The 12,868-nt window shown below is 45.3% G+C and overlaps 2 protein-coding genes across 3 annotated transcripts; one reads left to right on the forward strand and one right to left on the reverse strand.

Annotated features, from left to right (window-relative positions):
- The first annotated feature begins 1,921 nt into the window (after positions 1 to 1,921).
- On the forward strand, positions 1,922 to 2,983 carry LOC133913307 (uncharacterized). 2 transcript variants are annotated; one of them, XM_062356425.1, is made up of 3 exons: positions 1,922 to 2,081; positions 2,176 to 2,478; positions 2,592 to 2,983. In XM_062356425.1, the coding sequence occupies exons 1-3, from the start codon at positions 2,001 to 2,003 to the stop codon at positions 2,775 to 2,777; spliced, it is 570 nt and encodes a 189-aa protein (XP_062212409.1). In that variant the 5' UTR covers positions 1,922 to 2,000; the 3' UTR covers positions 2,778 to 2,983. The 2 variants fall into 2 exon arrangements, with proteins under 2 accessions (XP_062212409.1, XP_062212410.1); XM_062356426.1 differs by having other exon boundaries at positions 1,924 to 2,081; positions 2,215 to 2,478.
- Positions 2,984 to 3,330: 347 nt separating this feature from the next.
- Positions 3,331 to 8,231, reverse strand: LOC133913306 (protein NAR1-like). The gene is made up of 11 exons (XM_062356424.1): positions 7,712 to 8,231; positions 6,643 to 6,725; positions 6,400 to 6,553; positions 6,032 to 6,212; positions 5,688 to 5,814; positions 5,276 to 5,426; positions 5,140 to 5,189; positions 4,708 to 4,879; positions 4,460 to 4,586; positions 4,262 to 4,353; positions 3,331 to 3,788 (listed from the first exon to the last, which is right to left on the reverse strand). Exons 1-11 carry the CDS (start codon positions 7,829 to 7,831, stop codon positions 3,636 to 3,638), a joined length of 1,410 nt encoding a protein of 469 aa, XP_062212408.1. The 5' UTR covers positions 7,832 to 8,231; the 3' UTR covers positions 3,331 to 3,635.
- Between the last annotated feature and the right edge of the window lie 4,637 nt (positions 8,232 to 12,868).

Consider the following 12,868-nt stretch of genomic DNA (forward strand, 5'->3'; position numbering starts at 1 on the left):
GATATAGAAATGCTTATTCATAAAAGTACATAAACGGGTATAATTATAAATAATTACATGGACTATAACATAAATAATACGCATAATACTATTTATATAGACTATTTATTGGGACCTAGGGGACCTAAATGGAAATAGCCAACCACTAAATTTTTTTCTTTCGTTTGGGCCTAAAACAAATTTAGGTTGAAGCCCTTTCATTGTTTCAGCCCAAATCCACGACAGGGAGGGGATTTTTTTTTCTCTTTGCGCGCAAGGCCAAGCAGCCTAAGGCTCGGCCAGGCATGCTCCTCCCCACGTCGTATAATAGGTTCGGCGGTTAGGGTTTGCTGTACGCACACAGTGCAGCCACCGCGCACTGCACCGTCATGGAGCGCTCGAGCGCCGTCGTGCTGACGCGCCATCACGTGGAGGCCTCCGGTTGGCAAGAGTATGAGCAGTCGCTGCGCATAGGGCCACCACTGCCAGGAAGGTAGTGCATCGCCACCTTGTATTCATCAGTGGCCACAGCCAGATGCCACGCGGAGCAGCTGCGTCCACTGGAATGAAGGCCGCGCTGCCATGGTGAGCGGTTACGATGCGGGAGTGTCGCTGTGCCGCGATGTGGGCCATCGCCGGAGAGCCATCGCCGGAGAGCCATCGTGAAGTGTGGCACCATTTACGGGTGCGTCATCGCGTCATGATGACGGTCGTCGTCGCCTTAGATGTGGCGGCCACCGAGAAGTCGTCCCGAAGTCGTCACACTATGCAGCCGAGTTTGTGTCACAACCATGGGAGTGCGGCGCCGAAGCGGGTGCATCGCCATGCCACTTTGAGCACCGCCGCCAAGGACCACCATGAAGCTGCGCCATGAGCTGCGTCTGTAGCCTTTGCTAATGGGGTCACCGATCATGGGGGTGCTCCACCCCCTCCCTCTTGTGTGCGCACGAAGAAGCCTGAAAGCCCATTTCCCCATGCATGCATGCGCACGGGTGCGCTTAGGTGCCATCGGAGGGGATGCCCACGGCCGCCACCGCTGCCTCTCATCTAGCCTGAAGGGTCGCCACGGTGGGAGAAACCACTGTCGGTTTCACGGCTTTGTGCCCCCAAGGGGCGCCTCCTGGGTTGCCGCCACCTTGTGTGGTTGTGCGGCCGGTCGTTGTTCGGGCAGTTTCCATGGATGGCCGAAGGCTGAGCGGTCATTCGGCCATCACCTTGAAGTTGAGCATCACAGAGAGGTAAGATGGATCATGGATGTCATCAACTTACTTTTGCTCCTTCTGCTGTTGCGGCTGTCTGATTTGTTTGTCCGCCGAATCAGTGTGTTATTAGTCGATGTAATGCCACTTCGGAGTCAGCGGTGTTAGAAATGGAGAGGGCTGCCACTACTGCCGTGGTAATACTTCTCCTATTGTATCCAGCATCGCCGATGAAGAAGGATGAATCGATGTTCTCTATTGATAATCAGTGATTGCATAGTCGAAGTGTCATATGGAGAGGCACGAATGCCTCCAAGTTCTTGTGTTCAGTGTGGATCAATGTGGCTAATAATGTATTACGAGTAATTGTAAAGAGACAAAGAAGTAGAGAATAAAGAGTAATTCTTGTTATTGATTGATGAAGATGTTTACATATTTATATATATTGAATAGACAGGATGAAAGGACATATCTAATGAAGGGATATCACTTTTTAATAGAAATAAGTCTTATAGTTAACACCAAAGTGATCGTATGTTGTTTAGTCTCAACAATATCATTGAAGATGTTCATGCCATCACGCGAGCTTGTAGAGTTGTGGGCTCCGTGTCGCCGCTGAATAGGCGAAAGAGACGGACCAAAATCACGCGTGGCAGCGCGGAGGTGTAACATCGTTTGGGCCGGCCGCGCGCCCAGTCGCAGGCGCCCCCTCACAACACCACCCCTCAAAAAGGATGGAAGTCAGAGCCCGAACGACACCGCCTCCGTCACAAATCCGAGGAGGGGGGCAGCTACCGAGACGGGACGAGAGCGCGCGCACAGATGGAGCAGCGGGGTCAGCAGCCTGACGGCGCGGAGCAGGCTGGCAAGGACGGCGCCGGCGACCCTCCTCCCCCGCCGCCGGTAAATCCGCATTCTTTATGCGCTACTTAGCCCCACCAATCTCTTCCATCTGCCTAGCAGCTTACGATTCTTTCTCCGACCAAGCGATTGACAGCGAGCGAAGAGTATTGACGGTTCCTGTGCTTGTCGGCAGTTCTTGGAGGTGACGTGCAGGAGCTCCGGCAAGGTCCGGCGGTTCGCGGCGGGGACGACCGCCCGCTACGCGCTGCACGCCATCAACCGCAAGCTCGAGCCCGGGGCCCCGCCGGCGCTGCACGTCGAGGCCGTCAGGGACGGAGAGGAGCCAATCAGCTTCGGCCCCGCCGCGCCCCTCGCCGACTACGGCCGCGGCTGGCGGCTGCAGACCGTAACCGCGCAGGACGTGCCCGGGATCCATGAGACGCCGCACCCTGACATGGTATGTTTCACCACTGCATTCTTCTCTCTCGGACAAAAAGTTTGGATTTTTCTTAAGAATCAAGAACCGATGAGCATGCATAGAGAGATTAATCCTTGCGTGGATTGTTGCAGAAACGGGGTGACGCCCAGACTGCCACGGATTCACTCGACAGGGAGACCCTGAAGAGCACTTCCGTCTATGTCGCCAAGATCGCGCTCGCGTTCGTGTTCCTATTCTTGCTCGGCGGATTGTTCACGTACCTGCTCGAGAAGCTCCCCGACATGATCCAGTCTGCATCGACTCCTGAATCTTTGTAGAATCTGCTGACCGAAAATGCATCACACATGTATCAGTGACATCTTTTTTCCTTGATAGTGTGCGATCTTTGTACCGTACCCAATTCCAAACTTTTTCAATTCAGTTCGACATCACACTTTCATCATTTATGCTAGTTCATATCCTAGCGCATTTGAGTTTCCGGAAAATTAACAGATTTGGCACAAGAACAGCTCGTTTTGTCCTCCGCATGTGTTCTATTTTCTACTCTTGTTTGCGAAGTTCAATTTGATGTCTTCACCATCATATGTCAACGGCGCAACCCAACCAAGCTCAAGCTGTATGATAATCTTAGCTCCTAAAGGTCAACGCGAGCCACGGCATTGAAAACTTTTGTTGATGTACACGACCTGGTCTTCAGAAATGATTCCACGATATGACTAAAACAAAATAAACCACTGACCTACATATAACAATATGAAGGAATCCTATTGTAAATAGAAACAGAACAATTATGTAAGCGACGCCCTACTTGCGCATAGTCCAGTTGCTCAAGAATGTAAAACATTATTATCAACAAAACTCTTGAAAAAAAAAAAAGAATTGAACCAAACAAGAAAAAGGTCGTCGAGACCTATTTTGTGCATGTTTAAACAATACAATTTAATAGTAACTGTTCTTTCCCTGAGGTAGCAGACAGCATTACCAAGAAAGCAGGTGAAAACCTATAGCCTAACAAAATTCATTTGCTCTTAAGCAAAAAAAAAAAAAAGTTGACGATGTTTGTATTTTCTGGGTGATCAATATCCTTAGCATGGACAGGACACCATGATAACTTGTGCAAGTCCCTCTTGGCTCTTGAAGGCCATAGGTATTCCGAGTGCAACAACGAGCCACTATCACCAGTTCTGTAACTGCGAGGCCACACTTTTCACCATTGGGTGATAATCCGTGTGCAAATACCTCTTTGCGTTATCTGAACCAGGTTGCCCCAGCCATTCGTCGTATAGTCTTTTCACAATAGGGTTATCAAAGGGGTCCGATATTGATACCTGGTACACAAGATTTACAATTAGTGGAAATGCATATAATTAACATAAAACAACTATTCTTGCAGGATTCTTGTCAAATGACAGCTAGGAAAACATTCAGCAGTTATAATCTATTTTCTAGTCAAGGATAAAATCTTGACAATAAACTGGAGAAGGACAATAAATAACATGGAATAATACAGTATGAGTAGCACACTTGGTAGCAACATCAAACACAGAAGAAACTCAAAGCAAATAGAAGTACAATTTCTAAGCTACAAGTATAGAAGAGAATACAACAGAATCACAAATAGACCATGTATTCTTATATGAATATTAAAGTTTCAAGCGATAACTAGGTACATCGACTCAAAAGTTTGAATGTATCTAACGTGAATCTGGATGAGTTTAAGGTTAAGACAAAGACACACCACATAGACAAGCAAGTTCCCTAATAAACTACATGAAATGTAGCATTACAGCTAGGAGCTTACATCTTGCGTGTACACACTCTCCAGTAGTTGGATAAGTTCCTTGGCAGTTTGGCCTTGTACAGGCTTTATTTGACCTCCCCCATTCAGACAACCTGCAGAGTGGTAAACAGTGCATCATTGAAGATCTAGATCCTACATTTCAGAATTCGGTTATTGAAATTTAAAAGCAACATGCAAGGACATATCATAATGAAGTACCTGAAGGACATGCCATAACTTCAATAAAGTGGTATTCACATTTTCCCATCTTAATCTTCCTAACGATGTTCTGCAGGTTTCTGAATCCATAACAAAGTGCAAACTTCAAAACAGGTTTGCCCTCCACCTGCTAGCACAAGCAGCATTTGTTAAATGTTATATACACATCTATCCCAGGTGGCTAGGTTCACTCTAGGTAGGTAATCGAGACAATGGCTTTCAGCAACTCATCATGGGAATGAATTTACCTCCAATGTAATTTCACGGAAATCTGAATTTCGCAAGATTCTGAAATCAAGAGGACCTTCTATTTCTCTCTTGTAGAGTGCACGTGCTGCATGGTGAAAGACTGTTTCTGCATAACCTCCAGAGCCTCCAGAAACCCCGTATAGATGGCCTTCCTCATCAACATTTGTTAGTCTGGGATACATTGAAGCAAATATATCAGAACAGAATAACAGATAAAGCACCTATTGTATATTATGGTAATATACAGATAGTATATGATTATTCCATGGATTTATTTTCTCAGCAAGTGGCTAAAATTAAGAGTATTAAATTCCTAGGTAGAAGTAGCAGACAAACAGATTATGGCTAACTTTTAATGATATATTGCATTTGATTAGACATTTGATGCGCATAGGCACAGAACGAAACACCAAGCATATGAAAGGACTTACAATCTGTCCAAGGAAGATTCCTCTAGTGTCTTGAATTCGATAGATTTGGACTGCACAAACACGCAAGTCATACTGAGTGTCTCAATAGTTTTTCAATTCCATCTTACAAGGCAAGAATAAGAACTAAATTAACAACCTGTATCAAGTCTAACAATTCACCAGTTGTCAGTACCGAATCCACCTCTGTAACTTCGTTATTATCCACTGAGAATATGAAATCATCCCGGACAGCTTCTAGCTTCTTATCATAACAGGGCATGACTGTAACATGATAGACATCATATGGCCTACATAATCAAAATAAAGTTACAATTGAAAGTCGAAATACTAGAAAGAAATAGTACATAGAGACCGGTTATTGTTTCAAAATAATCACTGATCTTAGCAAACGGAGGACGTTGAATTACTCAAACAAAAGAAATGAAAATTAGGTTCCAACCTAATACACCCTCCTTTGGCCTTAAAAAAGTGTCACAGCTAAGTGGCTGTAAAAAGGATTTGAAGATAATACTTCAATATCAAGACTATAGCTAAGGCAAAACACTCACTTGAGACTCAGTTTTTCAGCCATATGGTGCTTAATGGCTGCACCAATCGCTTGTTGAGGGCTCTTTACAGATGATATATAAGGTAGGATATATGAACCAAGAGTCTTTTCAGCATAGCATATCCAACCTGCAAGCGGAAGAGGTTGAGATTCACATATTTTGCATACTGATCCTTGCACTTATTCCTAAAAGAAATGTAGAAGAAATTAGTAGCAAACCATCAGTATTATGCAACACTAGAGCATTACTTTTTTAAATAATACACTACAGCATGTCAGCATTATTGATACCCAAACTACATTGTATTAGTATTTATATGTTACATTCCCCAACAACATTTTTACCAGGGCATGCAGATGAAAGCATGGGAAGATTGGATCCAGCTTCTCTGGATGATTGATTTTTCTGATAACGTGAAACAAATTCATTGCATGCTTCAACAAGGGCCAGATCTCGACTAGAACTTGTGTCGTATACGGCCTTTACACCCATTGACTTGAACAAAGCAGTCAGTTTTCTGAGAACCTGGAGTAAAAGGAGTAACATTCAGCTTTAGTTATCGTAATTCCAATGCAACATTCTCATTCATCTCGAGTGGTAAGACTTGTGTGCAATAGTTTTGGAAAAAATGACTTAGGGAAATATTTGTAAGAACACATCTGCCAGGGTGATGCTACTGACTAGGAATGTATATGGGAAGCCCATGTGTTACCTGTGATTGAGTAAGACCGAAGAATGCAGCTAGTGATGCTCTTGACTGGGGAGACACAGATACAATAACAGCTTTATCGGAGTTTATTCGAGTAATGAAGTCACCCAAGCTTTGCTTCTCGAGCATAACAGTCTCTGCTGATGTTATGCAGCCACTAAGAAAAAACGTAACAGTAAGCATTCTTTGGACTTGAGCAGGTTACTTATTTCAGGATTGAGTTGAAGAGTAAAAAAAAGTAAAAACCTGCATGCCAGACAGTCTTTTAGTGAAATCTTGACAGCTTCCTCTGGAGGTTTTGTGCTCACTGCAGTTTCCTTTTGTTTGATCTGCAAAGCAATAGTGTAAGGAATACAGAGAATCATTTGCAGAAGGGCAGTAGACGAGGATTAGAAGCAGTACATAACAATTGATTTATGAAGTTCCAATGGCCGATGTGGAGCTAATATATTAGTAAAAATATACACAGCAGTGTACTTAGCACTTAAAGTCACAGGCTATGGCAAAAAGCTGAAGGTCTACTTCATTTGAGAGACTAAACACTGGTACAGCATTTTCACTGACTAATTCTGAGGAAAAGTAAAAAAGAAAAAAAAGGAAATTTCTTAGAACCACGACTTAATCAACTGAGACCATGTCGTCAATGTTATGCATCATACAGATCACCTAATAGCAGATATTGATCTTTCAGCTTGGTTGGTTGTACACGAGTTTTGGGACCAAAAAAAAGGTGTTAGGGTGGTCCTTCAGTGACTTTAGGATCGAAGTATTAGGAGCTCTCGTTGATGGAGAAGACTATACGAGCATAATTTGCATGAGTACTTCTGATCATCTGAAGATGCTATGTTCACTCGTTACAGACCATAATTTGCTTCCTCTCCACTGAAACAACAACAAGTCAGACAACGTTGGTCCTCTCCACTGAAGTAACCTGATGCTACAATTATCACTCTAAAATAAAAAAAAAATGAAAAGAAAATAATATTGATTAAGAGCTCAACTGGAGCTAACACTATTTTCGTCCGTCAGCTCTTATCGCACACAACCAAACATCAGAAGAGGAAATCAATTCATTTCCCTTTCCTCCTTTTTTTTCCCTCCTACGTTTTAACCATGCCTGCAGCGCACGCCCTGCTGCTGCTCGACAGCACTACTGAAACCTACTGGGAAGACTGATGGCACACATCACCGTCGCAGAGTTTAAGACAAGTATGCTGCGCGAACTCCAACTGTACTCGGGCGGATGGCTCGCTCCGGACACGAAGACTAGGTAATAACGAAACCTGGCGGTGGCAGCGGTGCGTATTGGCAGTACCTGGAGGCGGCGGGAGGAGGAGGTGTTCTTGTTGAGGGAGATGATGCAATCCTGCGAGGGGGCGATGAAGTCATTGAGATCCGATGCCTGCAGCACCGGCGAAAACCTGCTCGACGACATCGCCGGCCGGCCGGCCCCACAATCAGCCCCCGGAGCGTTCGGGGTGGTATTCTCCGCCTCTGGAATGAGCGAAAGCAATCCGTGTGGCGTATCTTGGGGACAGGCGGCGGGGACGGCAGCCTCGCCGTGTAGCTCGGCGACGTGGCGGCTGCGGCGGTTGCCCTCGCTGAAAAGTTCGGGGGACGGGGGCGACGCGAGGCGGAGGCGGAGGCGGAGGCGGAGGCGCGGTAGCCGGCGGGCGGAAGCGAGGCAGGCGGGGCAGGTGGCTGCCGGCGTGGCGGTGACGTGCGGCGGCGGGACGGTTGGGTTCGAGGACAGAGGGCTTCGTGTTGTTCTGGTTCGAGGCTTCGAGCTGGTCAAAACTGTTGCATGACTCCGGAAAATGGGCAAGGGGCAAGATGGAAACGTCGGTTCAGGCCTTGAATGGTAAGGTGAAAATAATCCTACGAAAACTTAGTCGGCGAAAATTCAATATAGATAATATACACGACTATTTTTATCAAAATAGATAACATATTATTATATTTATAATTTTAATATACGTATTCGGTATTTTATTTATCAAAAATTATTTTTCAATACACGAGTTGTCGAATATGAGTTGGCCCCACCATTTTTGACACATAAGATACCGAAAATTAAGTGTATCCGACACATGAGGTGCCAAATATAGTACATAGTATCATATTCGGTATCTCGTGTGCCGAATATGCCCGAGATTGTTGTACGGTCGTGTTTGTGTGGTAACTGCTTTTACAATTTTTTACAACCCATGTGTTTACGTGGTAATTATTCTAAAACACGTGTGCTTGTATGGTAACTGCTCTTACAAATTCTTACAACACGTGTACTTTTGTGGTAACTGCTCTTACAACACGTGTGCTTATATGATAATTGCTATTACAATACGTGTGTTTGTCTTGTCTAAAGGCTGAGTCAAAACATGGATATGAACATATGTTATAGTTTGAGTCTAAGCACATTAATGTTAGCAATTACCAACTTTCGATAAAATTAGAAATTATTTACTAATTTAAATATATATTTTAAAATTCCTAATTCATTATGTAGTCTCAAAGGCTATGAGCAGCCTTAACACTTAGCTATATTTAAACATGCATAATTTAAAATGTAGTAGTAGGAATATTCCCCACTGTATCATTGATCTCAAGATTTATAATGCATAGCTGTTGATTACCTATATCATCTCAAAATGACGGTGAAAAGTGATGACGTAAACTAGCAAAAGAATACCGGTTGTTCTAGTCCATGCTATCAATGTAAGATAGTTGTCGTCTTCGAGGTGATGATTGAAAATTGTGAGGATGGGTAGAAGCAAATCCACCATCATCTTCAGGTCATCAGTGTCCTCTAGATATGGAGGTCTCGGAGGGAGAGGTCATTGTGGTATGAAATCATTGACCTCGTTTGTCGGTGTATTGGGAACCAGGGGTCCCTGAATCCCGAGATCGGGCCGGCCATCCGCCACATGTCACCATCCCGCGAGATCCACCCTGCTGGATAAGAAGAAACTAAGTCCCGGGGGAAGGTGCTCGGGGCCGTAGCCTCTAGGTTCCCGAGCACCCCGGTTCCCCGATGATCCGTAGAGTCCAAATACCGGGAAGGAAGTGCTCGGGGCTACACGTGGCAGCCCCCGAGGACTCGGTTCCCCGAAGGTCTCACCGAAGTGCTCGGGAGAGAGTGCTCGGGGCTGCACGTGGCAGCCCCCGAGGACTCGGTTCCCCGAAGGTCTCACCCAAGTACTCGGGAGAGAGTGCTCGGGGCTGCACGTGGCAGCCCCCGAGGACTCGGTGCCCCGAAGGTCTCATCCAAGTACTCGGGAGAGAGTGCTCGGGGATGCACGTGGCAGCCCCCGAGGACTCGGTGCCCCGAAGGTCTCACCCAAGTACTCGGGAGAGAGTGCTCGGGGCTGCACGTGGCAACCCCCGAGGACTCGGTTCCCCGAAGGTCCCACCGAAGTGCTCGGGGCTGCACGTGGCAGCCCCCGAGGACTCGGTTCCCCGAAGGTTCGCGCAAGACCGTCCGACGACCCGCAGGGTCCCATCGTCGGGGGGTCAGCCAGTCAAAGGCCCAATGCCGCATTTGATAGGCACGCGCGGCCTGACATCCTGACATCCTGACATTCTCAGCTGCCCACGCCCCAGTGTCAGACCCTGCCATGCACTGGCAGGGGGGCGTGGGTCCATTAAATGCACGGGTCCCGTCCCGTTTCATTCGAGTGCCTCGGGATAACGTTGCCAGAATCGAAGCGCTCCGCCTGCCACCCTGCCCTGGCAGAAAGACAAGACAGGGTGGGCGCACCGGGCACCTCTGAGGCTGCCCGGTGGGCCCCCTTTTGGCGCCCGAGGGCTTCCACAGTGGCGGGTGGTCGGATGCGCGCCGCATTTTTCCACCGCCCCTGTCACTTCGCCAAGAAGGAATGATGACGCCTTTCTCCGTGGCACCTTGGCACTCGCACCCCCTCTTTCCCATTTAGGATATGTCGAGGTCGGCGCGCCTATAAAAGGAAAGGATGGAGAACACGTAAAAGGGTGGAAAAAGAAAGAGGACGTAGACGCTCGAACCAATTCAAGCCAAGCTAGAACACGAGAGCCTCAAGCTCTCTGTAAGCTGCTCTCTCTTGTAACCAGATACATCCTTGAAGAATTCCCTTCGAGGATAGATATAGCACTCACACAGGAGTAGGGTGTTACGCCCCCGTGCGGCCCGAACCTGTCTAAACCCCGGTGCACCCATCTTTCTCGCACTAGGACGATCATCTCCCACCAGCCACCGCATTTATTTCCGTTTCCCGCTTATTTCCCAAACAAGCTCGCTCAGGATCATCCCTCCGGCCGAATCTCTAAAAAGGGGTCTCTCGGGATCCCTGCGACAGGAGTTCATCCTCCGACATCGTTGTTATCCCGAACTATCACGGTAGGAACATGTCCTATTTTCTTATTGGCTATACGCCATGTTGATGTGGTGCGTAAATGTCTTCTTTCAGTATCCCTTGAATTTTCTCCTGTGTTGTTATTGGAACGTTAAGGCATTGGTGACATGAAATAATCGTCCTCATCGACCTCGTCATTTTCTAGTTGAATAGTAGAGGTCACGTCTCTCAATGTTACGACCATCTAGCTAAAAGAAAAGTGGAACATGTGCATCTCAAGATGTCACCGGTCCATAAGAGCTATGAGTAATGACATCTTAATCGACAGAAGAGGTGTCCTGCTACCACCCGCCATGGCAGCTCTGACCATCATGAGAGCGAACAATAGTAGTTCTACCCGTGCAGGTGACTTGTAGAATCGATGGTTTAACTCCTTAATCGTGTGCACACTCTTGGCACGCAACGGAACCAACTGTAAAGGCATCCAATACATATACTGAGTAACTAACTAATTATTGTGGCAATGCAAAAGCACATATAACCGTTGTACTTGCTGCCTTGTGAAAATCATTCTCCCCTATAGTTCTCATTGTACTGCAACTGAAAAAGTTCGAGAAGACGACCGTGATATATGGCAATGATTTCAAGCTTCACGTTCAATAAAAAATAACGTAAGATAACAACTATTATGTAAATAACAATGATATCAATATCATATAGTATATTACATAAACATATATATGACGTTAGTACCATATATTATATCTACTTACTCTAAAAATTATTACTAATCTAAGTATTAATTACATATATAATATATATATATTCTAATTTATCAACTTGATATAATTTATCAAATATAATTAAATGGATTAAATAATCTACTTATTCTAATTACTATTACTAATCTAAATACTAATTACCTATATAATCTAAACATTTACTATAATTGATCTCGCGCTGCTACTCATCATCTTCTCGTGTTGTAGTTCTTCCTCTCCCGAGCTCCTCGCCTGAGCTCAGCTGCTCCTTGCATTTGCTACTCCTCCTCACTCCTCACTTTATAGAGGGCAGCACGCGATACAATTAGCATAAAATCCAGCACCACCCAAACCGATCATGTCGAAAACACCGACAGTATCAAACTGACCCACTGACGTGATGTGACGCGACAACGAGGCGACATGATACGACCGCATTGCAATACCGAACATATTTGGCACACGAGATGCCGGCACCTCGTGTGCTGAATACACTAGATTTTCAGCATATGAGATGCCGAATATAGCTCCACATTATTATATTTGGTACCTCGTGTGTCAAAAATAGTGGGGTCGGCTCATATTCGGCACCTCATATACCAAAAATAGTTTTTGATAAATGAGATGTCGAATACGCATGCTAGAATTATAAATACGATGGCGTGTTGTCTATTTTGATAAATACGATCGTGTATGCTGTCTACTTTTAGATTTTTGCCAAACTTAGTCTTATGTGTTTGGAGTATGTGTTTAATTCATAGCCTAATATATGATATAAAGTATTATAAAACTTATAATGAAGACAAAAGAAGTCATAGGTAATGAACAAGAAAAAAAGTAAATTATCACACATCACGCTTTGAATTAGGTTTAGATCTTGAATACATGAGATTAGATTTCGTAGAATTATTTTTTGAGGGGACAGGAACATAGAAAATGTATTTGATTCTTCATCACTGGTAAGAATATAGAAAATTGTATTTTTGAAATTTACGATAGCGAATGAGAGAAACTGACACATAGTAAAAAAAAAAAGATCAAAGTTTGGGATGTAGAAATTTCGCATGAAATCGCACAAAATTTGCAGAAGCCAATGGCTGATGCCTTGTCGTTCAACCGGCCTGGCCAGTGCCCTTCTCGCAATTCTCAGTAGCCTCTTCGGTTCTAGAAGGACTACGTGGCTAGGATAGGATGAAGAGTGGATTGACAAGTTGTATTACGATTCCTCCTCGATGCAAACAACTCGCCCATGCTGTTCAATGACGCTGAGAGTAGAATACTAAACCACACCACACCAACCGGCGCCTCCCTGCGAATTGGAGGGGGGGAAAGCGACCGCTGCGAGCCATCAATCTCGACACGAATGACGCGTCTCGGATGGAC

This window comes from Phragmites australis, chromosome 3, assembly GCF_958298935.1.
Source record: "Phragmites australis chromosome 3, lpPhrAust1.1, whole genome shotgun sequence".
Classification (NCBI taxonomy): Eukaryota; Viridiplantae; Streptophyta; class Magnoliopsida; order Poales; family Poaceae; genus Phragmites; species Phragmites australis.

What these genes read in the sequence shown, in the direction of transcription:
- LOC133913307 (XM_062356425.1), top strand. Translation starts at nt 2,001, where the DNA reads ATGGAGCAGCGGGGTCAGCAGCCTGACGGCGCGGAGCAGGCTGGCAAG. An exon ending in ACCCTCCTCCCCCGCCGCCG is followed by an intron (nt 2,082 to 2,175) that starts GTAAATCCGCAT and finishes AGCGATTGACAG; the next exon opens with CGAGCGAAGAGTATTGACGG. An exon ending in AGACGCCGCACCCTGACATG is followed by an intron (nt 2,479 to 2,591) that starts GTATGTTTCACC and finishes GGATTGTTGCAG; the next exon opens with AAACGGGGTGACGCCCAGAC.
- LOC133913306 (XM_062356424.1), bottom strand. Translation starts at nt 7,831, where the DNA reads ATGTCGTCGAGCAGGTTTTCGCCGGTGCTGCAGGCATCGGATCTCAAT. An exon ending in CCTCCTCCCGCCGCCTCCAG is followed by an intron (nt 6,726 to 7,711) that starts GTACTGCCAATA and finishes ATTGCTTTGCAG; the next exon opens with ATCAAACAAAAGGAAACTGC. An exon ending in TCGGTCTTACTCAATCACAG is followed by an intron (nt 6,213 to 6,399) that starts GTAACACATGGG and finishes CTTTTACTCCAG; the next exon opens with GTTCTCAGAAAACTGACTGC.